At 36.6% G+C, this 27971-nt stretch overlaps 2 protein-coding genes across 7 annotated transcripts; both read left to right on the top strand.

Moving 5' to 3' along the window:
• The first annotated feature begins 352 nt into the window (after positions 1–352).
• On the top strand, positions 353–27971 carry LOC111396073 (glycogen phosphorylase 1-like). 5 transcript variants are annotated; one of them, XM_023022346.1, is made up of 23 exons: positions 353–1254; positions 1740–1854; positions 2179–2279; positions 2852–2943; positions 3292–3427; positions 3547–3615; positions 3794–3895; positions 4371–4469; positions 10010–10120; positions 10513–10719; positions 11010–11117; positions 20094–20189; positions 20417–20473; positions 20818–20964; positions 21065–21124; positions 21205–21309; positions 21415–21576; positions 22336–22409; positions 25944–26067; positions 26837–26928; positions 27041–27161; positions 27238–27392; positions 27566–27971. In XM_023022346.1, exons 1-22 carry the CDS (start codon positions 532–534, stop codon positions 27388–27390), a joined length of 3054 nt encoding a protein of 1017 aa, XP_022878114.1. In that variant the 5' UTR covers positions 353–531; the 3' UTR covers positions 27391–27392; positions 27566–27971. The 5 variants fall into 5 exon arrangements, 4 of the variants coding, with proteins under 4 accessions (XP_022878114.1, XP_022878115.1, XP_022878116.1 ...); XM_023022347.1 differs by having other exon boundaries at positions 3325–3427; XR_002702931.1 differs by having other exon boundaries at positions 22336–22404; positions 27238–27971.
• LOC111396074 (glycogen phosphorylase 1-like) lies at positions 11806–19504 on the top strand. 2 transcript variants are annotated; one of them, XM_023022350.1, is made up of 6 exons: positions 11806–12275; positions 12624–12759; positions 12879–12947; positions 13126–13227; positions 13703–13801; positions 19323–19504. In XM_023022350.1, the coding sequence occupies exons 1-6, from the start codon at positions 12151–12153 to the stop codon at positions 19470–19472; spliced, it is 681 nt and encodes a 226-aa protein (XP_022878118.1). In that variant the 5' UTR covers positions 11806–12150; the 3' UTR covers positions 19473–19504. The 2 variants fall into 2 exon arrangements, with proteins under 2 accessions (XP_022878118.1, XP_022878119.1); XM_023022351.1 differs by having other exon boundaries at positions 12657–12759.

Genomic DNA, 27971 nt, shown 5'->3' on the forward strand with positions numbered 1-27971 from the left:
AGAAAGAATAGGCCTACTGTGGCTTTGATGGGTGGGGTGAAGGGAAGCTCCAACAGCAGGAGAAGAGAAAGGTGAGGGAGGGAAGAGTGATAGGTTTTCTGTGGCCTTATTTGATTCTCGTTTTTTTTAAAATGCATTTTTTTCTTATTTTTAATCACATTTTTAATTAAATAATATCGCACATAAATTTAAAATTTTTTCTTATTTTTTAATCACACATTCACTATTAAATTACTATTTCAAAATACTTTTTTTCCTCCCAAAATGGGAAAAAAATGTGAAATATGATTTTTATTATTAATTCTTTTTTCTTTATAAGGTGAGCGACCTTTTTCCTACTTGTGCATTTTCCCCAAATACTTTTCTGGCTAATTATCTTACAGTTACCGATACTCACATTCCTGAGCTCCACCTCAGCCTTCGCTGCCATGATCCACCGCGTTACGGTGTCTCTGCATTTTTTCTCGACCCTTCACTCCCAACTACGGAATTCAGATAAGCGCACTTGAAAACTTCTGCTTGTTACACACAATGTCTGCCATTACAGTTTCTCTTCTCACCGTTAGATCATCCTTCTCAAATCCTTCGGTTCTCTCACCTTGCAATTTCAACCGTCTACTGTCGACTTCATTAAGCCCCACAAAGCTCCACCGCAGTACCCATTTATTTAAATTATCTAATGGCTTCTCCAGCCCATTACAAGCCTCAACAACCGATAATAATGATTCTATTACTAATGTTACTGCCTCTGGCAGCTTGTCAACCGTTACAGTCCAAAACGTCGACGCGTTAGACTCCACGCTCTTCATAATCCGAGCCCGGAACAAAATCGGGCTGCTTCAAGTTATCACTCGGGTTTTCAAAGTCCTCGGCCTCTTTGTTGAAAGAGCCACTGTCGAATTTGAAGGGGATTTTTTTATTAAAAAGTTCTATGTAAAAACTTCGGAGGGCAGGAAAATCGAGAATGTTGAAAATTTGGAGATTATTAAGAAGGCATTGATGGAGGCAATTGAGCCCGGTGATGCTTCTAGTGGCGCGGAAGTGGGGTTGGGTGGAAGAGGGTTGGTGGTGAGGAAAGCTGGGCTCGGATTTGAATCGCTGGGAGATCACAGAGCAAAGGCAGAGAAGATGTTTGGATTGATGGATGGGTTTTTGAAGAATGATCCAGTAAGTTTGCAGAAGGATATTGTCTATCATGTTGAGTACACGGTGGCCAGGTCAAGGTTCAGTTTTGATGATTTTGAAGCTTATCAGGTTATGTTTCGTTCTTATAATGATCTTGGCCTGTAAATCATGTAGACTTTAGTTGGAAGCGTAGTGGATTGGGTAACTTACCTTTCGATCATATTCTTAAATACACCACATGAATTTAAATATGTTTCTACATTCGACTAGATGACATTATAGCTGCTCTCTTCCACTTTCGGCAATGTGCATAATCATATTTAAGGATACTACTAACCTGCAAATAAATGCTTGATTACATTTTATCATGGGAAGCTTAGTAGATCACTTTCTTCAAAAGTTAATGTTGAATAAAGTTTGCACTTCTTAATCTTTATGAATAGATATGCTGACAATCCCATAAGTAATTGAAGTAATAGAGAACAAATTACTGTATTTTCCCTGATGTTCACACAAAAAGCATAAAAGAAGGTAACACTTTTTGCTTAGCTATTGCTCTTATGTGAGCAGCCAATGGATGTTTATATTTTAATTTCTTCAAATAATGTATGCAGGCATTATCCCACAGCGTAAGAGATCGGCTTATCGAGCGGTGGCACGACACTCACCAATATTTTAAGAAAAAAGATCCAAAACGCCTATACTTTCTTTCACTTGAGTTTCTTATGGGTACTAATTAATTATACGAATTTGCTTAGGTATTCTGCATTATCTTTTTTTTCCCCTGTTTTCAGGATTGGAAAATTATAGGACTTAGCTGGTTTGTGGCCCTTTCTTATATTTGTTTTAATCAATTTCTTCCTACATCAAGCATAATCAAGCAGCATGCTTGTCTAGATATTAAAGTTGCTTGCTGCTAGTTTGGCCCTTCTCCTATTTCTCTGTTTCTTTTTAATCTTTTTCCTTCCACTTCTACTGCTATAGTACTACAATTTCTGTAAAATATTTATTCTGTTCCTTGCAAAGAAGATGAATGTGGCATTTGTTTGTCAGGTTGCTCATTGTCAAACAGTGTCATAAACCTTGGCATTCGAGACCAGTATGTAGATGCTTTGGGCCAACTTGGGTTTGAGTTTGAAGTTTTAGCTGAGCAGGTTAGCAAGTTCTCCAATTTATGTTACCTTACTTGCATGCTCTTAAGCAGTAAGCCCAGTTCAGATATAAATGTCTTTACTACCTTATGGAGCATGAAAATGAATGAAACAATACATGCTATCTTTTCAGTATCCGAATAAAGTATGATCTTTGTCTTGTTAGTCAGTGAACATTTACAACCGGCCTACTATTTTCCATACTTCTTTGTCCTTTTCCCCTTGTTCTCCATTTTGGGGAATTCTTAATTACTGGAAATAGGGCTCCTAGGGTTCCCGAGAAGGGTAAGCTAAGAAGTCTCCTCCATGTATATGAAGAGTTAGAAGTGGCCTTGCACTTTCACTACAAAAATAATTCAATGAGGGGAATGGGAATCAAAGTAGTTGTGGATATGCCAGCTATGTCTGATATTGAAACATGTATGCATTTTATGATTGCCAATGAGGGAACTTTTGGTAATCATATTACCCTTGATCTCTTGTTATCATTTAATCTCTTGGTTTACATTTGATTTGAAACTGACTATCCAGTATATTGATCCATGAGCTGCCTCGTATTTTCACTTCCTTTCAAGGAAGGAGATGCAGCCCTAGGTAATGGTGGCTTAGCTCGGCTTTCAGCTTGCCAGATGGATTCTTTAGCAACGTTGGATTTTCCAGCATGGGGGTATGCTATATTCTGTGCTTCATTGTTTACATACTTTGATGTTTTAGAAATATCAAACTCATTTAGGCTTGTCTCATCTTAGCCCAAGGAGACCATTGAAGTGCTTACCATGAAGCATATTGGGTATAGTTGGAGCATACTGTTCTGTTAAGTTAAATCAGTGTTATTATGATTAAGCATGTGTATAGTTGAAGCAATAATGCATGGTACATTCCTATGATGAGCTTGCTCTGAAGCTTGTAATCAGACTCAAAAAAGTATATTGTTACTCTATTTAAGCAGAAAAGTCTTCTTTTTGGACAAGAAAGTTCAACTATGCATAGATTGACAGCATTTCTATTTCTTTAGTTATGGACTCCGTTATCAATATGGGCTATTCAGGCAAATTATAGTAGATGGGTTTCAACACGAACAGCCAGATTATTGGCTGAACTTTGGAAATCCCTGGGAAATAGAGAGGGTTCAAGTGTCATATGCTGTGAAGGTCTGAAAGTACTGCCCTGTTCAATCACTTTTCTGCTTTCTTTCTATTTAGTACTTAAATCATCTTCTTGAATCTTGCATCTGAACTTCTATGTTTCTTGGTGAATGTTTCGTGGATAGTTCTATGGGACAGTTGAAGAGGAAGTTTCAAATGGATCAAATTATAAAGTTTGGATACCTGGAGAAACAGTGAGTGTATTTTTTGACTAATTCGAAAGTTTACTCAACCATCAACAACAGCATCAAATAATTTGAATTTGTTTATAACTTTCTCCAGTATCTGTTATTGCTTGATGGATAAGTTTTTCCAAGCAATTTGATAATTGGTTTTCCTTAGATTTCTTCTTCTTTTTCTTCTTCCTTGTAGGTTGAAGCTGTTGCATACGACAATCCTATTCCTGGATATGGAACACGAAATGCTATTAATCTTCGGCTATGGGCTGCTAAACCAAGTGGTCAGTATGACCTGGTAATTTGACTGGATTTCACTCCTACTTGTATTATATCATGCAATTTTAATATGCCTTCTGAAGGATGACAAGGTCCTATGGACTTTCTTCTACTTTTACAATGAAGCGGCCTGAACGTGAGCCCATTGTTTATTCTTTCTTCTCTATCTATAAGACCAAAGATAAAATGAGCTTTTGGGAATTGGGAATGGTGCCTAGTCACCTGTGATGTAAAATTATGTTAATTATGTCTTTGCAAGAAAAGGTAAAATCTTGGTTGTTTTCAATTAGCATGTACAAAATGGTTTTTGTTATATTAATCTAGATCATGTGCTAAGAAGTTAGTTTTCTTTTTAAGCATCACGGATGATCTTAGAGATAGAATTAAGAAGAACTGATTTTGACAGTAACAAATTTTGTTTTGAAGATTTTATGATCTCGTATGTCATTATTATGCATTTTCTGATATCTTTTTATGTGGAAAATACATTGCAGGAATCTTACAATACTGGTGACTATATCAATGCTGTGGTAAACAGACAGAAGGCTGAAATCATAAGCAATGTCTTGTATCCTGATGATCGTTCTTATCAGGTATATATTTCTAAAATGGAGGCTCGTGCTTGCATGTGTGTCTTCACATCCATGAGTGTTTTTGATGCAGCACTAACGGGACGATTAATTGAGAAATAGAACAGATCTATAGGGAGAGGGAATTAAAGAGAAGAATGGAGAATTAAAGGGGGGGAAGAAGAAGAATTTAACAGAAGAGGGTAGAATAAGGGGAGGGATGTGCCATAAGCCACCAAAATAATTATTCATTCATCATCAACCGAAAATTACAATGCAAAATATGTTTAAATAGTAAAGTAACCCTAACGAGCTTGGACCCGAGCCCATACAAGTCCAAATTTAAATAATAGTCCAAGAAAATAAATAAAGCTTAAATAAAATAAGTAAACGTCGTCCGATGTCCTCATCAACTCTCTCGGGGTGGGAGAAAAACTCGACCCTGTCGAGTTGATAGACAGTATAGGCTGCAGTCAATCTCATACTCCAAATGCTTCAAGTCAAGCCACGGGGGATGATCTTTCTGACGAACCAAGTAACAAAATTCCATACTTGATAGTACTGAAAATTGTAGCTTATTCCCAAGAATATGATTTGACCAAGGAGGGCGATCTTTCTTTCTAACCAAGTACTGATACTGGACTCCAAATAACCAATACCCATGCATCTCATCTTCAAAATTTCCACATGATTGTACATAATGGAGAGCATAAGAAACACGTCGATCTACCCAACAAATAGGGAAGTACTGAATTTTGCCATCATTGGTCAATACAATACGTTCATCTAAAATAACATCAATTTTATCTTTGTGTGCTGTGATAGATGGTATTAAAGTAGAAATATCAATATAATCAAATTGGGGGTCCACAAAGTTAGGTAGAAATGGATCATCAAAGGAAGTAATACGGTGTTTGTAAGTAATGAAGTCCTCAATATTTAAAGCAGAGTGGTAGCCAAAATGTGATGAAAGGGCAATGACATGTGCATTTGAACCAACATGCTTTAAAATTTTTAAAGGACCAGCATTACAAGCTTGCAATATGACATAATCCTCAATATTAAATTGAAAATATCGTTTATGCGAATCAGCTTGAAGTTTATATAATGCATTACTTGCGTCATGTTATTTATTGATCTCAATATGCAAGTCATAAAGATGATATACAAATGCTTCAACTGACAACGACACACTAGCATGCGAGGACATGGGAATAAGATCTAACGGTCGCCTAGACTTATGACTATGAACAACTTCAAATGGATTTAGATCTAGAGACTGATTCATAGAATTGTTATATGCGATGTGAATAGTTGGAGGGATTGAGCCCCAATTCCTAAGATTTTTCTGGACTGTAGATTGTAATAAATTGCCAAGACTTCGGTTAGCAATTTCGTTTTGACCATCAGTTTGAGGTTGGTCAGTAGTGGAGAATTTCGATTTAGTGCTAAAAACAGGCGACTGGATTCTCCAAGAGTGACTAGTGAAATCATCAAACTCTTTGAGTTGGGTAAGGGTATGACATATAATATGTGATCGAGAGTTGTCGGAAACAAGGGATATAGTTTCTAAAGTCTCGAGAAGGGTCGGGATTCCACTTAAGGAAGTGTCTTCACTATCATCCAAGTCATCAAAATCTTCAAGTTTATACTCATAGACTAGATCTTCTAACGACTCTTTTATTACATCCTTTCGTTCTTTTATGACTAAGGTTCGGTTAGGACATTTGGAAGAGATGTGGCCAAAGTCCTTATAGCTGATGCATAGCAGGTGAGAAGAAGTCTATGGAGTTTCAAAAATTTTACACTTATTTTCCAAGATTTGAGGAACATTAGACGGGGGAGGTCTTAGAAGAGACTTAACAGGTGGAGGTGGAGCCAATAAGACGGAAGAATGGTTGTCAATACGCCTTCTATAAAGAGAAGGGGCCCTTGGACTATTACGACCTTTGCACTTATTTTTCCAAATGGGAGGAACACTAGACGAGGGATGTCCTAGAAGGGACTTAACAAGAGGAAGTGGAGCCAATGAAACTGAAGGATGATTGTCGTTACGCTTTCTACATGAAGAAGACGACCTTGGGCTATCACAACCTTTACACTTGTTTTTCCAAAGGGAAGGAGCACTAGACTGGGAGGTTCTATGATAGACTCATGATGAGATGACGCTAATGAGATGGGTGAACGATGGTGATCACGCTTTTCATATGCAATACTAATAAGTAACTCGTAGTCCCGAGCTAAAGAGTAAGCTTGATCAAGAGTAGTGATGCCTCGAAAGAAAAGCTCACGCCTAAGTTCATCTCGTAGACCTTGTATAAACCTACTTAAAGTCAGGACCTCATCCTCAACGACATGACATTTCACTCGAAATTCCTCAAATTGAGCAATGTATTCAGTTACTAGCCAATTCTCTTGTGTAAGGGTGTTCGATTGGGTAATAATTTCATGATCTAAGCAACCATCGAAAGTAGGAGTATCTAAGTCAATGTCTCTAAAGAAACGCTCATCATGATGGCCTTGTTCTCGCTCATGAACATGATCCCTATTCCTACGATCGTGTCGAAAATATTTTTGATCACTTTGTCCACGATAATATTGTCTATTATGAGAAGCTTCAGAATTAGTGTCAATCAAACGAGGGGTTTGCTTAAAATTGCTCAACTTATCAGTTAGGGTCTTTCTCTCCTCATGAGTAGCAGTTATATCTGATTGGACAGTTGATAGGCTAGTAGCAAGTTGCGCTAATTGTCTAGTGAGTGCATCAAATTGGGATGGATCCATGGTCAATGCATTGAAAATAGAGACGACAAGACGACCACTACGCAACTACATGCAATGTAATACCAGCTAAATGATGTGCTATGATGAGATCAGTGAACAATACGTGCAAGCAATGGAAAATAACTTGTATCAATTTTTTATTATTATTTAATTTTAAATATTGGGATTAATTAAATCCAAAACAAGCTAATATTGCTGGTACATGTAAAATGTCAAAGCAAGGGTCAACACACTAGTCAAATTCTCCAATCAATTTAAGTGGGGAACAATGGAAGTCAATTCGGTCATTGGTGTCAATTCGATTAATGGTTTCGATCAAATGGGGTTTAAGGCTAAAATTATCACGATAACAGTAGCACAAGATTTTAATTGATGCAATTTTAAAAATGAAGTAGTAGTATAAACCAAAACTAAATAGAGATCAAGGACTCCCTGTTGTTTAGTTTTGATTATTTGTATGCCGATTGATCTGAATCGCCGACTTATGAGCCCCAACTATGATTCTGTTCTTCTCTTCGTGTCCAATGGTTTTAGCCCCTCTTGATTGTAACTTTTGTTGGTTTTGGTGTGGACGTAAAACTGTGTGTGGTGACTGTGGCTTTTAGATTGTTGAGATGGACGAGAAAATATATAAGTGTGGTAATTGTGGTGGAAGTGTATGTTCTTGGGTTGGTAGTGGTGGCCTATGACGATGAAGCGGTAGTGCTCTGGATGCTTGGGTACAATAGATAATGAAGTGGTGGCGTGATGGTGATTAGAGACGGCAGCGGCAAGAGAGTGGCTGTGAGAGGAATTAGGTGAAATTGTGGGGTATTTGATGTTAATGGATTGGTTATAATCGGGCTTGGTTGGATATTTGGGACAGGGCCATATGGGAAGGGGTTTGGATCCTGTTATAGAGATGGGCCAGCTGGAGTTAGTGTTTGGGGAGTGGGTCTGGGTCGTAGAGAGTAGGCTGGGTTAGTTGGGCTAAATGGGCTTGAATGCTAGGGTTTGGGATTTGTGGAACACCACCATAATTTTTTTTTATTTATGAGCAGCAGTAGGAAAAAAGACAATTTTTTTTTTTTTGGGTGAACAGTAATTTTTTTTTTTGGAACAACTATGAAGAAGTTAGAAAAATAATAACTTGGCTGCTCATACTAAAAGTTTATTTGTTTGTGCTGTTTCACAAGTTCTTGGGAAAGAAATATGAAGAGATTTTTGGATTGGAGATGTGAGATTACCCAAGTTTAGGCTCTGATACCAAATTTGATGCAGCACCAACGAGACGATTAATTGAGAAATAGAACAGATCTATAGAGAGAGGGAATTAAAGAGAAGAATGGGGAATTAAAAGGGGGGAAGAAGAAGAATTTAACAGAAGAGGGTAGAATAAGGGGAGGGATGCGCCATAAGCCACCAAAATAATTATTCATTCATCATCAACTGAAAATTACAATGCAAAATAGGTTTAAATAGTAAAGCAACCCTAACGAGCTTGGGCCCGAGCCCATACAAGTCCAAATTTAAATAATAGTCCAAGAAAATAAATAAAGCTTAAATAAAATAAGTAAACGTCGTCCGATGTTCTCATCGGTTTCGCTTGCTTTCTCATAATAATTGTGAATAATGAATAATATCCGTCTAATATGTCGAATGCTTTTGGGAAAGATGAGAAGGATTTTAAGACTGCAGTATCTATTTTTTCTTATTTCGGTTATATACATAGATGGTAGGCCATCTCTATCAGATCCATGGGCGAGGTGATTAAATTTTTGAGCTGAAAATGCAAACACAATTTCGTTAGTGTCAACTAGAAAGTCTCAGGGAAACAGCTTTTGAAAAATTTTCATTTGCTACAAAAAGATTGGTGAACTTTTGTTAGTCTCTAGGTCACACCCCACCCTCCATAAGATGTATAGACTTGTGACACTCAGCTGTGGCTTTGATCTTCAACTGCAACTTTCTTTTTGACAAAACTGTAGTATATCTTGATTTGGTTGAGAAATGCTGCTTTTGTCATCATTCTTCCAGATGACCAATTATGTTTCTCTACAACTGCCCCAATTTTTCGCCTCATTTTTTATGAAACTGCAGTGGTTCAAAACCAGCACTTCCCATACATCTGATATTTCTTTTGTATTTATTTGTTTGGTGTTATGGATGTAATGAATTTCTCGGTGCTGCCATAAAATGCATCCTTAGCTTTGATATGGAGTCTGAAGGAAGGGAAATTAAGGGCTTATTTTCGCATCAAACATCTCTAAATGACACTGGATAACAATAATTGGTTATGATTGTGTTAAGTTCCTGGAAAATTTCAATTGATACTTGGAATAATTCTGTCAACAGGAAGTCAGAATTCTAGCAAACAGGACTGAATTTCCACTAAAGAACTGTGATTACAAGTAATTCTACTAAATGAACGAATGAAGAAGAACTGAAAATTAAAGAACTAAACAAGGGGTATTTGGCTTTTCGAGAGAGCCAATTCTCTCCTAAACTGACCACCAATTCTTGCCTGCCTTCACCAGAGCACAGAACCCATTATTTATAAGAGGTTTTGTCCCCAGCTGCCTTAACAGAATTCATAACCGTGCATGTGCCAACCTCCTCTTTTGTAATTCCCGAACTGCCCTCGCCCAATTTGTTGCGCCTCTGGTATTTTTTTCCATATTGCGGGCCTAACAGATTGGCATCAACTGAAACTTTAAGTTCACCTGATTATTTTATGCTTTTGCCTCTTTGTCTGGAAGCTATCGTTATCTTACTTCGTTCTTGTTCCTCTTCTCTTTCAGGGTAAGGAATTGCGATTAAAGCAACAATACTTCTTTGTTTCGGCATCTATACAAGACATAATTCGGCGGTTTAAAGATGTCCATGATAACTTTGACGAATTCACAGAGAAGGTTGGAAGCCAAACATTTTGTATATATCTGCCAATGTGAAATTGGGACATTGATTAACACTTGTGTTCTGACATGCACGCATTGTAAATGAAATAATTGAGTTATTCAAACTTTATATCTTATGTAACATCATTATCTGTATGCTAATTATTGACCCCTCGCTGTCATTTTCTGTTGTAGTAGAGGGTTGGGATAGGGGTGGGGGTAGCGGTAAACAATTTGATATTTCCAGTCCTCCTGATCACATTTTTCCAATTTGAAAAGGTTAATGTAAACTTTATATTTGCCTTAGATGATATTAATTGCTGATTCTCTATCGAGTGCAGTAAAAAAATGCTCTTGTTGCTCTTTCTCGGTTCTCCAGTGATTATTTTTCAGGACATCTTTTTCAGATCGCTCTTCAGATAAATGATACTCATCCGTCACTTGCAATAATTGAGGTCATGAGAGTTCTCTTTGATGAAGAACACTTGGGCTGGGATAAAGCATGGGATATTGTCTGCAAAATTTTCTCATTCACAACTCACACAGTACAACCTGAAGGACTAGAGAAAATTCCTGTTGATCTTATGGGCAGTCTTCTCCCACGTCACCTACAAGTATGTTCTCTTTTACAACACAAATGAATAGTCTTTTTTATTTATTTTTAAATTTTTTTTTTTTAAAATTTAATCAAAGACTGAATATTATAGAATTTGATGGTTCACATAAACTTTGAGATCTTATCTTTTGTATTTGTAGGGGCCTCTTGATTTTCCATTAACATATCACCGAACAAGTTTTACTGAACTAACAATTTAGGAGAGTTCCATCACTGACCATTTCATTGGATGGTTGATTTTGAATATTTTCCTGATTGTTATCTGATTTATGATCACTTTTCTTTCAGATTATATATGACATAAATTATAAATTTATGGAAGAGTTGAAAAAGAAGTTTGGTCAGGACTACAGTCGACATGCTCGGATGTCAATTGTGGAGGAAGGCGCTGTGAAGGTAAGAGATGTATCCTAGATATTTTTTGGTGTATCATTGATGGCAAATTAAACTTGGCATTTTATAGACACAACTTTACGTTTGGTTTGAAATAAAAAAGACTGTTAGATAAGATAATCATGCATTAGTGCAAAATGTATGTAGACACATAGGATATGAGAAGATTGTGAAGGAAGAAATAGGAAATAAAATATAGGGTTTGAAAAGAACTTACCTTTTAGAGTTGAGAATGGCATGTGCTTCTACAAGCAATAGGTGTGTGAACAGAAGAGGAACACACACAGCTGGAAGTTTGGAGAGAGAAGAATTCTGCAGCAAAGCGTGTGTTAAACAAGAGAGAGAGAGAGAGAGAGAGAGCTCAAAAGACGCTAAATTAATACACATATCCAACCACCCAACAAAACCCTAATATCTCTCTCTCTCTCTCTCTCTCTATTGCAACCATCGAAAACTATCGTTGGAGACCATTGCAGCAACGCTCACCTGAGATGACACTGGAGAGTTGAACCATTGTGTAGCGGAGATTGTGAGTAGCATGCAGCAAAGATGTTGAACCATTGTGGTGGTGGTGGTGGTGGTGGTGGTGGTGCTGTTGACAGTGCTCGTGTGGTGGTGATGTTGGCGGTGCGGGTTATTTTTGGGGTGGATTTTATTGTTTGTGTTTGCAGTTGGTGGTGGTCTACTATTTTCCATACTTCTTTGTCCTTTTCCCCTTGTTCTCCATTTTGGGGAATTCTTAATTACTGGAAATAGGGCTCCTAGGGTTCCCGAGAAGGGTAAGCTAAGAAGTCTCCTCCATGTATATGAAGAGTTAGAAGTGGCCTTGCACTTTCACTACAAAAATAATTCAATGAGGGGAATGGGAATCAAAGTAGTTGTGGATATGCCAGCTATGTCTGATATTGAAACATGTATGCATTTTATGATTGCCAATGAGGGAACTTTTGGTAATCATATTACCCTTGATCTCTTGTTATCATTTAATCTCTTGGTTTACATTTGATTTGAAACTGACTATCCAGTATATTGATCCATGAGCTGCCTCGTATTTTCACTTCCTTTCAAGGAAGGAGATGCAGCCCTAGGTAATGGTGGCTTAGCTCGGCTTTCAGCTTGCCAGATGGATTCTTTAGCAACGTTGGATTTTCCAGCATGGGGGTATGCTATATTCTGTGCTTCATTGTTTACATACTTTGATGTTTTAGAAATATCAAACTCATTTAGGCTTGTCTCATCTTAGCCCAAGGAGACCATTGAAGTGCTTACCATGAAGCATATTGGGTATAGTTGGAGCATACTGTTCTGTTAAGTTAAATCAGTGTTATTATGATTAAGCATGTGTATAGTTGAAGCAATAATGCATGGTACATTCCTATGATGAGCTTGCTCTGAAGCTTGTAATCAGACTCAAAAAAGTATATTGTTACTCTATTTAAGCAGAAAAGTCTTCTTTTTGGACAAGAAAGTTCAACTATGCATAGATTGACAGCATTTCTATTTCTTTAGTTATGGACTCCGTTATCAATATGGGCTATTCAGGCAAATTATAGTAGATGGGTTTCAACACGAACAGCCAGATTATTGGCTGAACTTTGGAAATCCCTGGGAAATAGAGAGGGTTCAAGTGTCATATGCTGTGAAGGTCTGAAAGTACTGCCCTGTTCAATCACTTTTCTGCTTTCTTTCTATTTAGTACTTAAATCATCTTCTTGAATCTTGCATCTGAACTTCTATGTTTCTTGGTGAATGTTTCGTGGATAGTTCTATGGGACAGTTGAAGAGGAAGTTTCAAATGGATCAAATTATAAAGTTTGGATACCTGGAGAAACAGTGAGTGTATTTTTTGACTAATTCGAAAGTTTACTCAACCATCAACAACAGCATCAAATAATTTGAATTTGTTTATAACTTTCTCCAGTATCTGTTATTGCTTGATGGATAAGTTTTTCCAAGCAATTTGATAATTGGTTTTCCTTAGATTTCTTCTTCTTTTTCTTCTTCCTTGTAGGTTGAAGCTGTTGCATACGACAATCCTATTCCTGGATATGGAACACGAAATGCTATTAATCTTCGGCTATGGGCTGCTAAACCAAGTGGTCAGTATGACCTGGTAATTTGACTGGATTTCACTCCTACTTGTATTATATCATGCAATTTTAATATGCCTTCTGAAGGATGACAAGGTCCTATGGACTTTCTTCTACTTTTACAATGAAGCAGCCTGAACGTGAGCCCATTGTTTATTCTTTCTTCTCTATCTATAAGACCAAAGATAAAATGAGCTTTTGGGAATTTGGAATGGTGCCTAGTCACCTGTGATGTAAAATTATGTTAATTATGTCTTTGCAAGAAAAGGTAAAATCTTGGTTGTTTTCAATTAGCATGTACAAAATGGTTTTTGTTATATTAATCTAGATCATGTGCTAAGAAGTTAGTTTTCTTTTTAAGCATCACGGATGATCTTAGAGATAGAATTAAGAAGAACTGATTTTGACAGTAACAAATTTTGTTTTGAAGATTTTATGATCTCGTATGTCATTATTATGCATTTTCTGATATCTTTTTATGTGGAAAATACATTGCAGGAATCTTACAATACTGGTGACTATATCAATGCTGTGGTAAACAGACAGAAGGCTGAAATCATAAGCAATGTCTTGTATCCTGATGATCGTTCTTATCAGGTATATATTTCTAAAATGGAGGCTCGTGCTTGCATGTGTGTCTACACATCCATGAGTGTTTTTGATGCAGCACCAACGGGACGATTAATTGAGAAATAGAACAGATCTATAGGGAGAGGGAATTAAAGAGAAGAATGGAGAATTAAAGGGGGGGCGGGGGGAAGAAGAAGAATTTAACAGAAGAGGGTAGAATAAGGGGAGGGATGTGCCATAAGCCACCAAAATAATTATTCATTCATCATCAACCGAAAATTACAATGCAAAATAGGTTTAAATAGTAAAGCAACCCAAACGAGCTTGGACCCGAGCCCATACAAGTCCAAATTTAAATAATAGTCCAAGAAAATAAATAAAGTTTAAATAAAATAAGTAAACGTCGTCCGATGTCCTCATCAACTCTCTCGGGGTGGGAGAAAAACTCGACCCTGTCGAGTTGATAGACAGTATAGGCTGCAGTCAATCTCATACTCCAAATGCTTCAAGTCAAGCTACGGGGGATGATCTTTCTGACGAACCAAGTAACAAAATTCCATACTTGATAGTACTGAAAATTGTAGCTTATTCCCAAGAATATGATTTGACCAAGGAGGGCGATCTTTCTTTCTAACCAAGTACTGATACTGGACTCCAAATAACCAATACCCATGCATCTCATCTTCAAAATTTCCACATGATTGTACATAATGGAGAGCATAAGAAACACGTCGATCTACCCAACAAATAGGGAAGTACTGAATTTTGCCATCATTGGTCAATACAATACGTTCATCTAAAATAACATCAATTTTATCTTTGTGTGCTGTGATAGATGGTATTAAAGTAGAAATATCAATATAATCAAATTGGGGGTCCACAAAGTTAGGTAGAAATGGATCATCAAAGGAAGTAATACGGTGTTTGTAAGTAATGAAGTCCTCAATATTTAAAGCAGAGTGGTAGCCAAAATGTGATGAAAGGGCAATGACATGTGCATTTGAACCAACATGCTTTAAAATTTTTAAAGGACCAGCACTACAAGCTTGCAATATGACATAATCCTCAATATTAAATTGAAAATATCGTTTATGCGAATCAGCTTGAAGTTTATATAATGCATTACTTGCGTCATGTTGTTTATTGATCTCAATATGCAAGTCATAAAGATGATATACAAATGCTTCAACTGACAACGACATACTAGCATGCGAGGACATGGGAATAAGATCTAACGGTCGCCTAGACTTATAACTATGAACAACTTCAAATGGATTTAGATCTAGAGACTGATTCATAGAATTGTTATATGCGATGTGAATAGTTGGAGGGATTGAGCCCCAATTCCCAAGATTTTTCTGGACTATAGATTGTAATAAATTGCCAAGACTTCGGTTAGCAATTTCGTTTTGACCATCAGTTTGAGGTTGGTCAGTAGTGGAGAATTTCGATTTAGTGCTAAAAACAGGCGACTGGATTCTCCAAGAGTGACTAGTGAAATCATCAAACTCTTTGAGTTGGGTAAGGGTATGACATATAACATGTGATCGAGAGTTGTCGGAAATAAGGGATATAGTTTCTAAAGTCTCGAGAAGGGTCGGGATTCCACTTAAGGAAGTGTCTTTACTATCATCCAAGTCATCAAAATCTTCAAGTTTATACTCATAGACTAGATCTTCTAACGACTCTTTTATTACATCCTTTCGTTCTTCTATGACTAAGGTTCGGTTAGGACATTTGGAAGAGATGTGACCAAAGTCCTTATAGCTGATGCATAGCAGGTGAGAAGAAGTCTATGGAGTTTCAAAAATTTTATACTTATTTTTCAAGATTTGAGGAACATTAGACGGGGGAGGTCTTAGAAGAGACTTAACAGGTGGAGGTGGAGCCAATAAGACGGAAGAATGGTTGTCAATACGCCTTCTATAAGGAGAAGGGGCCCTTGGACTATTACGACCTTTGCACTTATTTTTCCAAATGGGAGGAACACTAGACGAGGGATGTCCTAGAAGGGACTTAACAAGAGGAAGTGGAGCCAATGAAACTGAAGGATGATTGTCGTTACGCTTTCTACATGAAGAAGACGACCTTGGGCTATCACAACCTTTACACTTGTTTTTCCAAAGGGAAGGAGCACTAGACTGGGAGGTTCTATGATAGACTCATGATGAGATGACGCTAATGAGATGGGTGAACGATGGTGATCACGCTTTTCATATGTAATACTAATAAGTAACTCATAGTCCCGAGCTAAAGAGTAAGCTTGATCAAGAGTAGTGATGCCTCGAAAGAAAAGCTCACGCCTAAGTTCATCTCGTAGACCTTGTATAAACCTACTTAAAGTCAGGGCCTCATCCTCAACGACATGACATTTCACTCGAAATTCCTCAAATTGAGCAATGTATTCAGTTACTAGCCGATTCTCTTGTGTAAAGGTGTTCGATTGGGTAATAATTTCATGATCTAAGCAACCATCGAAAGTAGGAGTATCTAAGTCAATGTCTCTAAAGAAACGCTCATCATGATGGCCTTGTTCTTGCTCATGAACATGATCCCTATTCCTACGATCGTGTCGAAAATATTTTTGATCACTTTGTCCACGATAATATTGTCTATTATGAGAAGCTTCAGAATTAGTGTCAATCAAACGAGGGGTTTGCTTAAAATTGCTCAACTTATCAGTTAGGTTCTTTCTCTCCTCATGAGTAGCAGTTATATCTGATTGGACAGTTGATAGGCTAGTAGCAAGTTGCGCTAATTGTCTAGTGAGTGCATCAAATTGGGATGGATCCATGGTCAATGCATTGAAAATAGAGATGACAAGACGACCACTACGCAACTACATGCAATGTAATACCAGCTAAATGATGTGCTATGATGAGATCAGTGAACAATACGTGCAAGCAATGGAAAATAACTTGTATCAATTTTTTTTTATTATTTAATTTTAAATATTGGGATTAATTAAATCCAAAACAAGCTAATATTGCTGGTACATGTAAAATGTCAAAGCAAGGGTCAACACACAAGTCAAATTCTCCAATCAATTTAAGTGGGGAACAATGGAAGTCAATTCGGTCACTGGTGTCAATTCGATTAATGGTTTCGATCAAATGGGGTTTAAGGCTAAAATTATCACGATAACAGTAGCACAAGATTTTAATTGATGCAATTTTAAAAATGAAGTAGTAGTATAAACCAATACTAAATAGAGATCAAGGACTCCCTGTTGTTTAGTTTTGATTATTTGTATGCCGATTGATCTGAATCGCCGACTTATGAGCCCCAACTATGATTCTGTTCTTCTCTTCGTGTCCAATGGTTTTAGCCCCTCTTGATTGTAACTTTTGCTGGTTTTGGTGTGGACGTAAAACTGTGTGTGGTGACTGTGGCTTTTAGATTGTTGAGATGGACGAGAAAATATATGAGTGTGGTAATTGTGGTGGAAGTGTATGTTCTTGGGTTGGTGGTGGTGGCCTATGACGATGAAGCGGTAGTGCTCTGGATGCTTGGGTATAATAGATAATGAAGTGGTGGCGTGATGGTGATTAGAGACGGCAGCGGCAAGAGAGTGGCTGTGAGAGGAATTAGGTGAAATTGTGGGGTATTTGATGTTAATGGATTGGTTATAATCGGGCTTGGTTGGATATTTAGGACAGGGCCAGATGGGAAGGGGTTTGGATCCTGTTATAGAGATGGGCCAGCTGGAGTTAGTGTTTGGGGAGTGGGTCTGGGTCGTAGAGAGTAGGTTGGGTTAGTTGGGCTAAATGGGCTTGAATGCTAGGGTTTGGGATTTGTGGAACACCACCATAATTTTTTTTTATTTATGAGCAGCAGTAGGAAAAAAGACAATTTTTTTTTTTGGGAACAACTATGAAGAAGTTAGAAAAATAATAACTTGGTTGCTCATACTAAAAGTTTATTTGTTTGTGCTGTTCCACAAGTTCTTGGAAAAGAAATATGAAGAGATTTTTGGATTGGAGATGTGAGATTACCCAAGTTTAGGCTCTGATACCAAATTTGATGCAGCACCAACGAGACGATTAATTGAGAAATAGAACAGATCTATAGAGAGATGGAATTAAAGAGAAGAATGGGGAATTAAAAGGGGGGAAGAAGAAGAATTTAACAGAAGAGGGTAGAATAAGGGGAGGGATGCGCCATAAGCCACCAAAATAATTATTCATTCATCATCAACTGAAAATTACAATGCAAAATAGGTTTAAATAGTAAAGCAACCCTAACGAGCTTGGGCCCGAGCCCATACAAGTCCAAATTTAAATAATAGTCCAAGAAAATAAATAAAGCTTAAATAAAATAAGTAAACGTCGTCCGATGTTCTCATCGGTTTCGCTTGCTTTCTCATAATAATTGTGAATAATGAATAATATCCGTCTAATATGTCGAATGCTTTTGGGAAAGATGAGAAGGATTTTAAGACTGCAGTATCTATTTTTCTTATTTCGGTTATATACATAGATGGTAGGCCATCTCTATCAGATCCATGGGCGAGGTGATTAAATTTTTGAGCTGAAAATGCAAACACAATTTCGTTAGTGTCAACTAGAAAGTCTCAGGGAAACAGCTTTTGAAAAATTTTCATTTGCTACAAAAAGATTGGTGAACTTTTGTTAGTCTCTAGGTCACACCCCACCCTCCTTAAGATGTATAGACTTGTGACACTCAGCTGTGGCTTTGATCTTCAACTGCAACTTTCTTTTTGACGAAACTGTAGTATATCTTGATTTGGTTGAGAAATGCTGCTTTTGTCATCATTCTTCCAGATGACCAATTATGTTTCTCTACAACTGCCCCAATTTTTCGCCTCATTTTTTATGAAACTGCAGTGGTTCAAAACCAGCACTTCCCATACATCTGATATTTCTTTTGTATTTATTTGTTTGGTGTTATGGATGTAATGAATTTCTCGGTGCTGCCATAAAATGCATCCTTAGCTTTGATATGGAGTCTGAAGGAAGGGAAATTAAGGGCTTATTTTCGCATCAAACATCTCTAAATGACACTGGATAACAATAATTGGTTATGATTGTGTTAAGTTCCTGGAAAATTTCAATTGATACTTGGAATAATTCTGTCAACAGGAAGTCAGAATTCTAGCAAACAGGACTGAATTTCCACTAAAGAACTGTGATTACAAGTAATTCTACTAAATGAACGAATGAAGAAGAACTGAAAATTAAAGAACTAAACAAGGGGTATTTGGCTTTTCGAGAGAGCCAATTCTCTCCTAAACTGACCACCAATTCTTGCCTGCCTTCACCAGAGCACAGAACCCATTATTTATAAGAGGTTTTGCCCCCAGCTGCCTTAACAGAATTCATAACCGTGCATGTGCCAACCTCCTCTTTTGTAATTCCCGAACTGCCCTCGCCCAATTTGTTGCGCCTCTGATATTTTTTTCCATATTGCGGGCCTAACGGATTGGCATCAACTGAAACTTTAAGTTCACCTGATTATTTTATGCTTTTGCCTCTTTGTCTGGAAGCTATCGTTATCTTACTTCGTTCTTGTTCCTCTTCTCTTTCAGGGTAAGGAATTGCGATTAAAGCAACAATACTTCTTTGTTTCGGCATCTATACAAGACATAATTCGGCGGTTTAAAGATGTCCATGATAACTTTGACGAATTCACAGAGAAGGTTGGAAGCCAAACATTTTGTATATATCTGCCAATGTGAAATTGGGACATTGATTAACACTTGTGTTCTGACATGCAATGAGTGTATTAGTTTTGCATAGGAAGAGGGGAAAACACGGCAGAGAGCACAAAGAGACCGCCGGGGTGTAGATAAAAATTGAGGAGAAAAACTAGAAAAAACGGTACGCATGTATGTTGGGGGGGGGTATGTTGAGTAATCTAGTTTTGTTTAGGGAAAAGTTAAGAAGGTGAGAGAAGTTTTGTAATTGACATTTCGAATAGTGATGTAATTCTCCTCCTTCCGTGGTTGTTGGTGGTTAGCCAAACCACGTTTCATTGTGTATACTCTCTTTTGCATTCGTTTTGTGTTTCTGTTACTGTTCAGTCCGTGTCCGTGGATATCTTAGCCTTACACTTTATGATCATCTTGCCATTGTTGGCTAAATGAATGTTAGATATAGTCTAGATGCTAGATACTTCCAAGTTATTTTGGGGTCTTGCACATGTAGATTGCACCAGCTTCCCTCGGATGACTGCTGAAAAATTTGTGTTGTGAATTGGAATTTGATCTCAGGCTTCATTTTTCTATTTGTTTATAGTTACTTGGTTGTGCCTTGCAAAGTAACAATAGTTGATACAGTTCTCTCTTTTGCGCTGGCAGAGTATTCGTATGGCAAATTTGTCGATTGTTTGTTGTCATAAGGTGAATGGTGTTTCCAGAGTACATTTCGAATTACTGAAAACAAGAGTATTCAAGGTAATCTACCAAATAGCAAATCAGATTTTCCTTTTGCCAAAAATATCTGTGTAATGGAATAAGTATTGCATGCTCTTATACATCTAAAAGCTTAAACTGCTAGAGAGATGACACATTTATTTATTTATATTTAGTCTTTAAGATGTCCCCTCACGTTGAGGCTGGATTCTTTTTTCATTGATGGCCTGACGTGTGCACCATTTTCATATCATTTTTGTTTTAAACAGGATTTCTATGACCTGTGGCCACTGAAGTTCCAATATAAGACAAACGGAGTAACACAGGTATACAGTTTATATGGCATTTTGGCTTCAAAATTCAAGTACATTTTTGCATATCTGTGTGTATTGGAATCACTTTCTATAGCTTTATCTGATATCTTCTTGAACATGTCTTGCCTATTTGTTCTGCTTCTTTTAGAAAATTTGGCAGCATTGAATTAGCCTTTCCAACTATGTATGGCCTATTCCAGAAAATTATATTTAAATCCATGACCAAGAGTATCTGATTGCAAATATATCAATTCTTTTTCTGAGAAAATATTAGTTTTGTGGCTTATTATAATTGACAAGGATTAAATTTCTGATATATGATTTTGTTTTGACTTTTTAATATCTTCGATTATCAGCGGCGGTGGATAGTGGTGAGCAATCCTAGTTTATGCGCTGTCATCTCGAAATGGCTTGGAACAGAAGCATGGGTTCGTAATATTGATCTCTTAGCAGGTTTACGGGATTATGCATCAGATGCTGATCTACAACAAGAATGGAGGATGGTACGTAAATGATACCATATGCAGATACTCCAGATAGAATCATTACTTGTGTACTGTTTCAATAATGGCCTGAAAACAAACTCTAATTTTCAATGTGTAGGTGAAGAAGATAAATAAAATGAGGCTGGCAGAGTATATTGAAACTCTGAGCGGAGTGAAGGTTTGGAATGTTAATAGTTGAAATGTCAAATCTCTTCATTCCATTATCTTAATTTGATCTTTTAACACCAATAATTGCAGGTCAGTTTAGATGCAATGTTTGACGTGCAGATAAAGCGGATACACGAGTATAAAAGGCAACTTCTGAATGTATTAGGCATCATACATCGATACGACTGCATTAAGGTATCATGCTTTTGAAGTTAAAATAACAGAGGCTTTAGCTATCTTCTTTTCGACAAATATGTCTATATATGTCAATTTACTATCTTCTCTTTCTGTTTATTCAAGAGTATGAACGAGAGTGACAGAAGGAAGGTTGTACCTCGTGTCTGCATAATTGGTGGGAAAGCTGCTCCTGGCTATGAAATTGCTAAGAAGATTATAAAACTCTGTCATGCGGTTGCAGAAAAAGTAAACAATGACCCTGGTGTGGGAGATCTGCTCAAACTGGTACAACAGGGGTTTATTTGTTTTCCTTATTAGTTTTATGAGATATTTTCTGCCAGATATCACTATATTTGCTCTTTCATCTCACAGAGGGGGGAAAAAAAAAAAAAAATAAATAAATAAAAACTGATTCTAGAAAAATTGGTTACTGGAGCATGCCTTTTACTAGTTATTTGTTACCAGATATCACTGAAGTAAAAAATTTATGCATGTCATCTCTGATTCTAATTATCACTTGATTTTTTTTTCTCTTCGGGCGTGGGGTTGAGTTGTCTTTCCGGTGGTTTTGTCAACCCTTTGCCTTAAGCTGACAGTATTGAGGAGAAGCACGATGGCAGAAAGCATCAAAGTTTGATTCTAAATTGAAAAAGAAAGAAATATTGAAACCTTCTGTGTACACATGCACACATATCTTCAGTTATGCATGCATGTTTACACAGGTAAATAGATTGATGATTGGATGCAAAACCACATGTGCACACATATCTTCAGTTATGCATGCATGTTTAAACAGGTAAATAGATCGATGATTGGATGCAGAAGCACAAGTTCCCCCCTTCCACACACCACCACCACCACTGCCGCAGCCAAAAAAGAAGGAAAAAGAATAAAACCCAAACAGTGAGAAAACTGAGAAAGGAAATTATGAATAGTATTGTTAAATGATGAAGGACAAATTTGGCATGTATTAGTGCAACTTTTTTTTGCTTGAAGTATAACTGAGGCTTGCTGAAAGTGTTTATTCAACTACTGGTATTGCAGATTTTTATCCCAGATTACAATGTCTCTGTTGCTGAATTAGTAATCCCAGGCAGTGATCTCTCACAGCATGTAAGGTCTGTTTTACTGCCTTGTTTGTATCTGTAGATTGTCATGCAATGGATAATCCTCTTCTCAATTCTGATAATTTAAATATATATAGTCAAAGGACATTAAATACCTGTGTTTCATTAGATATCCAAGGTGTAGTCTTTGCTTTATTGAATAAAAAAGTAATTCGATGTCTTTATTTAATTCGGAGTGTAGAATTGACAAAAAAATGTATATTTCTATACAAAGAATGGAGTGAAATTATTGTCTAAAATAAGAAGATTCCTAACCTAGAAATCAGGAAACTTTGCACAATATAATACTACCAACTTTAGCCAATTTACCTAGTTGACTTAATTCCTCTTATGCTTTGACTCTTCGAAATAGTCGAAGTACCCATGTCGAACACGACATGAATATGGGTATAAGATATGTGTCGAATCCTCCAAATTTCATCTGGATACTTCGTCGTTTTTGCCTCTTCTTTTTTCTTTCTTTCATTTCCTTTACTTACCCTTTTCTTCTTTATTGTTTTTGCTCTCTATAAACTTAGCGTCGCCACGGAGAGGGTGGTGAAGGACAGCGGTGCTAGGTTTTCCCTTCTTTTTCTTCTTCTTTCCATTTTATTCTTTTTTTCCTTCTTTCTCTATCTGTAACGATGGTTTAGGGTTTCGTTTGTATAAAATGAAAATGAGTTCCATATAGTACTACTTAGTGTTCCACTAAGTCGAAATTGCAATCAAATTCCTCATTTTCTATTTTATATAACATTTAGTAATTTTCATGATTGAAAATTAAACCCCAAAATTCTATTTTATTTGTCTTAACCCCTTATTCAATACTCATTTTCTTATTTGTTAATAATTTATTTTGATCTGTTTATAAGGAGATTTTGGATTAGTAAAAAAATTGAAGTTTGAAAAATGTACCCGTGTCCAAAATCTGTTTAAAAGGAGATTTTGGATTAGTAAAAAAATTGAAGTTTGAAAAATGTACCCGTGTCCAAATTTTGGACTCTTTTTAGCCATGTTCTCATATCTTACATTTTAGAAAATAAAAGATCCGATACTTAGACATGTTCCCGTACCTGATACCCATACCCGAGTCCGAGCATCATAGCTTAATTCTATTTATACCAAAGATTCGATAGCCTTATTTCGAAGGATTTGGCTACCTCATTGATTCTGTCAACACTCCCCCTCAAGCTGGCTTGAAGATATCTTCCATAGTCAGCTTGCCAACTAGAATGTGGAATATCTTCTTAGGTTGTCCTTTTTTTATGTATATTCGCAATCGAATCATCGGTTGGAACTTATAGTATGCAAATTAGTCTACTTTCAATCTTTTCCCTGACCTTCCACATGTTTCTTCCTATCATATTTTCTTCTAACATGTTTATGTGTGCTTCTTTTCTCCTAACATAAAAAATACCTCACAATATTGGGAAAAAGGCCATTATCCATATAATTAGGCCTTTGACTTCATTTTGTCCCTAATTGAGTTGTGTAAGAAATTTATAGATGCAATTATCCTTGACCACATTCTTGTAATGATTATAGTCCTCAATGGATTTCCACATATAGTCGCTGAACAAGTCCATATCTTGCCAAATTCATCTTAATGAGTTGAAATTCTTGGTGACAACTCATAATTTGAGATTGTTTTCCCATATTAGAGTACATATGTTTAACGTTATCCCATAGTTCCTTTACCTTATTGTAGCACATGTAGTTGGAGTTGATCTATTCTTCCATGGAGTTGACAATCCATGTTATGACCATGGAATTCTTGACATTCGAGGCTGCATTAGCTGATCATTGTGTCCGTGTTCCTTTGCTTCACTCGTCAAGTAACTTAGCTTTCCTCTTCTACAGATATACATGCTCACGTATTGAGACTACTGCTGGAAATTTTATCAATTCAATTTGACTTGCGGTGATATGGATGTAGTGTGAGTCGATGTAGGAGGCTTTTGGTTCGGTGAAGGTTGATGATTGAGCAAGAGGGTTGATTTTGATTTGAAGTCAGACATGGTGGAAGCAAAGGGCAATCGATGGGTAGGGCTAGCGTTTAATGTTAGTTTAGCTCTGATATGTATACTTTTGAACGAATATGGTGTGAATTTTATCATCTATATAAGCATATACTGTCTATAACAAGAAGATTCCTAACCTAGAAATAAAAAATATAGTTGTCCATAAACAAGAAGATTCCTAACCTAAAAATCAGGAAACTAATTCACATAAAATATCATATTATAAACTTTTGCTAATTTAACTCGTTGACTTATTCTATTTCCAATCAAGATTTGGTAGCCTTATTCTGAAGAACGATTCTTTAAACAAGAAAACAATATTAGTGTTTTTCCGTGCGACTTTCTTTCATTATTAGTAAACCTAAATTTTGATTCTTTCCTGAAGTATTTATCATCTTCAATTTTGTCACTACAAATACATTTTTTCTTGACTTTGTGAAGACAATCATTAAGATACCTCTATTGATATTCTCTGTATAAACGACAAATTTACATTTTAAACATCGGACATTAATTATTTTAAATGTGGGAGTAATTTGTACCTTTAAGTTGCTGCCCTATTCTAGTATTTAGTCTTTGTTGTGGATTTGGATGTTGGGTGCAAGGGAGTTTTGTTGGTGGATGAAAATGTAGTTGATATTTGGAGTTAGGTAATGGTGAAAAGGGAATTGTTGGTGGTGTTGTGTTAGATGGCTGCTTCGAAATACTCGCATGGTGAACCAAAATTAGGTCAAAGGAGAGTGTCAAGCTCTAATACCAAATTGATGTTGGATGTAATGAAAAAAGAATAAAATTGAGACAGAAAGAGGAAAAGAGGAGGAAAAAGAAGAGAGAGATACTCTGAGAGATAGAGGAGAGAGAGAGGAGAGGGGGCAATTATCAAGTTTATTTCATATCAAAGTTGTAAGCCCTCTTTATATAGAATCTAAAATAACCTAACTTGAAAATGGAATAAAGTAAATAAACTCTAATTTAGTCAAACTAGAAGACTTGTCAAGTCCCTATTTGGCCCCCACTTTAGAAATTTTCTTCAGATTCATTTTCAACCTCACATTTTGTGACACCTACAATTTTTATACACTTTTCAACACACATTTCATCAACTTTTATCAAAAATACTAAAAATCTGATTTTTTTCATAAAACCAAGCAGGCCCAAACAATACCTTAATTCTAGTCAAACTAAAAAAAGATAATAAACTAGAATAAACTAAACTAAAATTAAATCATCTTTATTCCCCATCAATAATGCCATGTAGCAGAATTCGTGTTTAGCACCCACGTAGACTCCAGTCAGAGCCCCCCCCCCCCCTTCCACTCAGGCCCAATAGCTTTTTTTAAGGTATTTTTTATTTTTTATTTTTGGTAAAAAACCAGTTTTTTATGTATAAATTTTTTTTTTTCCCCGCGAGTAGCCCGGTCTTGGATCCAATCGTGGATCCGTCCCTGACTCTAGTACTGCTACATAGCATTATTCTTGTCAAAATTATATTGATTGTCAAACTACTACCTTTCTTCAAATGCAGCACTGCAGGACATGAGGCATCAGGGACTGGTAGTATGAAATTTCTGATGAATGGATGCTTACTCTTAGCTACTGCCGATGGATCGACTGTTGAAATAATTGAAGAAATAGGAGCAGATAACATGGTAATTGATATACTAGTTCTACATTCGTTTGTACATTCTACTTTATCTATTTATTAAAAAAAAAAAAAATCATCAATGTCTATACTAACCAATGCATGTGCTCCCTGCAATCCCATAGTGACATGTTTGGTAAGGTGGGTTAAATGATACTGTATAATTTAAATTAGAAAAAAAGTTACAACTATGTCTATTTTATTGTTTAGTATGATCTAATATCACATATCAACGTGCATGAAGTAACATCAATGTATATATGAGTTCACGTTGCTTTATCCAATCTGTATTATTTATTTCCAAAAAAAATCACGTCATAAAACCAACACATGTGCTCCCCCCTTGCACAATTCTTCCAAGTTATTTTTCTTTCTTTTGGGCTATGATTTCTTACTATACAATTGCCTCTTGTGAAATTTGTTGGTGGTGTACTCATTGTGCCTTGTAGTCTTTTGTTCATTTTGTACAGTTTGCTGTCTACATATTTTAATTGAGGATTTCAGCCTTTTTGTAGCTTCATGTCAATTTTGGAGGGGGGGAAGTGCTGAGGGGTATTTTACCCCTCCCCTTTTACTTCTTGACACTTTCTAGCCTTTTACTCCACATGTTTAACTTAAACGAGCATAGGCTTATTCTTAGAACAAAGAGATTTTATTCAGTGTAAATCACACGAAGTTGATATATTTTTCCGGCTTCTCTTTCAGTTTTTCATACATACTATTCTCCAAAATCTCGAGTCTATCCCTATTTAACTTCAGTTTTTACACCTCATCAGTTTCTGTTAGGTGCAAGAGTAAGTGAAGTTCCAGCATTACGAGATCAAGGAGCTTCTGTTAGAGTGCCTCTTCAATTTGTGCGAGTTGTAAGGTATGTAGATGGCAGTGACTTGCACACTATAATCATTTATAATATGCTTAATTCCGTATATAATTGTCGGCAATTTGATCTCCCTAAAGCATTATGTAAAACTTATGTGTAGAATGGTCCGGGATGGCTATTTTGGTTTCAAGGACTACTTCGAGTCATTATGCAACACTGTAGAGAATGGCAAAGATTTCTATTTGTTGGGAGCTGATTTTGCTAGTTATCTTGAGGCTCAGGTAATTTTTCAGATTCACGAACTATTCCTGCACTTGTAACAGTGTTAGAATTTGAACTGAGTGAATTCATATCCAGGCTGCTGCTGATTTGGCATTTGTTAATCAAGAGAAGTGGACTCGCATGAGCATTCTTAGTACTTCTGGTTCTGGAAGGTTTAGCAGTGATAGAACAATTGAAGAATATGCTGAACAAACCTGGGGAATTGAACCGTGCAAATGTCCCTTTTAACGGTTAGCAAGACAACACACACTTGGTGGATATTACACTACACAAAAATTTGGCTTCTTTTTCTTATTTATTTTCCAGTACTCGGTGCCAAACATGCCGCCAAGTTTTAACAAGCCATACTCTTCGTGCCCTTGCACACAAGATGCCTTTTGAAACACTTCAGCTACTTGTGCAGCTCTGTTGGTCGAGGCTTGGAATAGGGCTGTTTTTTCATCATCATCATCAAGGTAACACTGTACTTTTGTTTACTCAGGTTGATATCAGTATGTGAAAGGTATATAAAACAGTGGTTATTGCAAGCATCAGAAGAGGGTGGCCAGTTTCTACTTCTTAACGACGTTTTCTTTATACTATGTATCATAATATTGGCTTGCACGATAATAACATGAAGAACCGCGTCTTCTTGCTTCTCTCTGTGCGATGAGAATAATGACATGATCCCTTACAATTGCTCATTATGTGTAAACCTTACTAGTTACGTGTCTATACCATATGAGAATTTTTACATTGAGCGTTGTCAATTGTAATTACTCCAATTGCACTTTTATTTACCAGAATCTGTAAGCGTTCTTATTATTTAA

Source organism: Olea europaea, chromosome 6 (assembly GCF_002742605.1).
Source record: "Olea europaea var. sylvestris chromosome 6, O_europaea_v1, whole genome shotgun sequence".
Classification (NCBI taxonomy): domain Eukaryota; kingdom Viridiplantae; phylum Streptophyta; class Magnoliopsida; order Lamiales; family Oleaceae; genus Olea; species Olea europaea.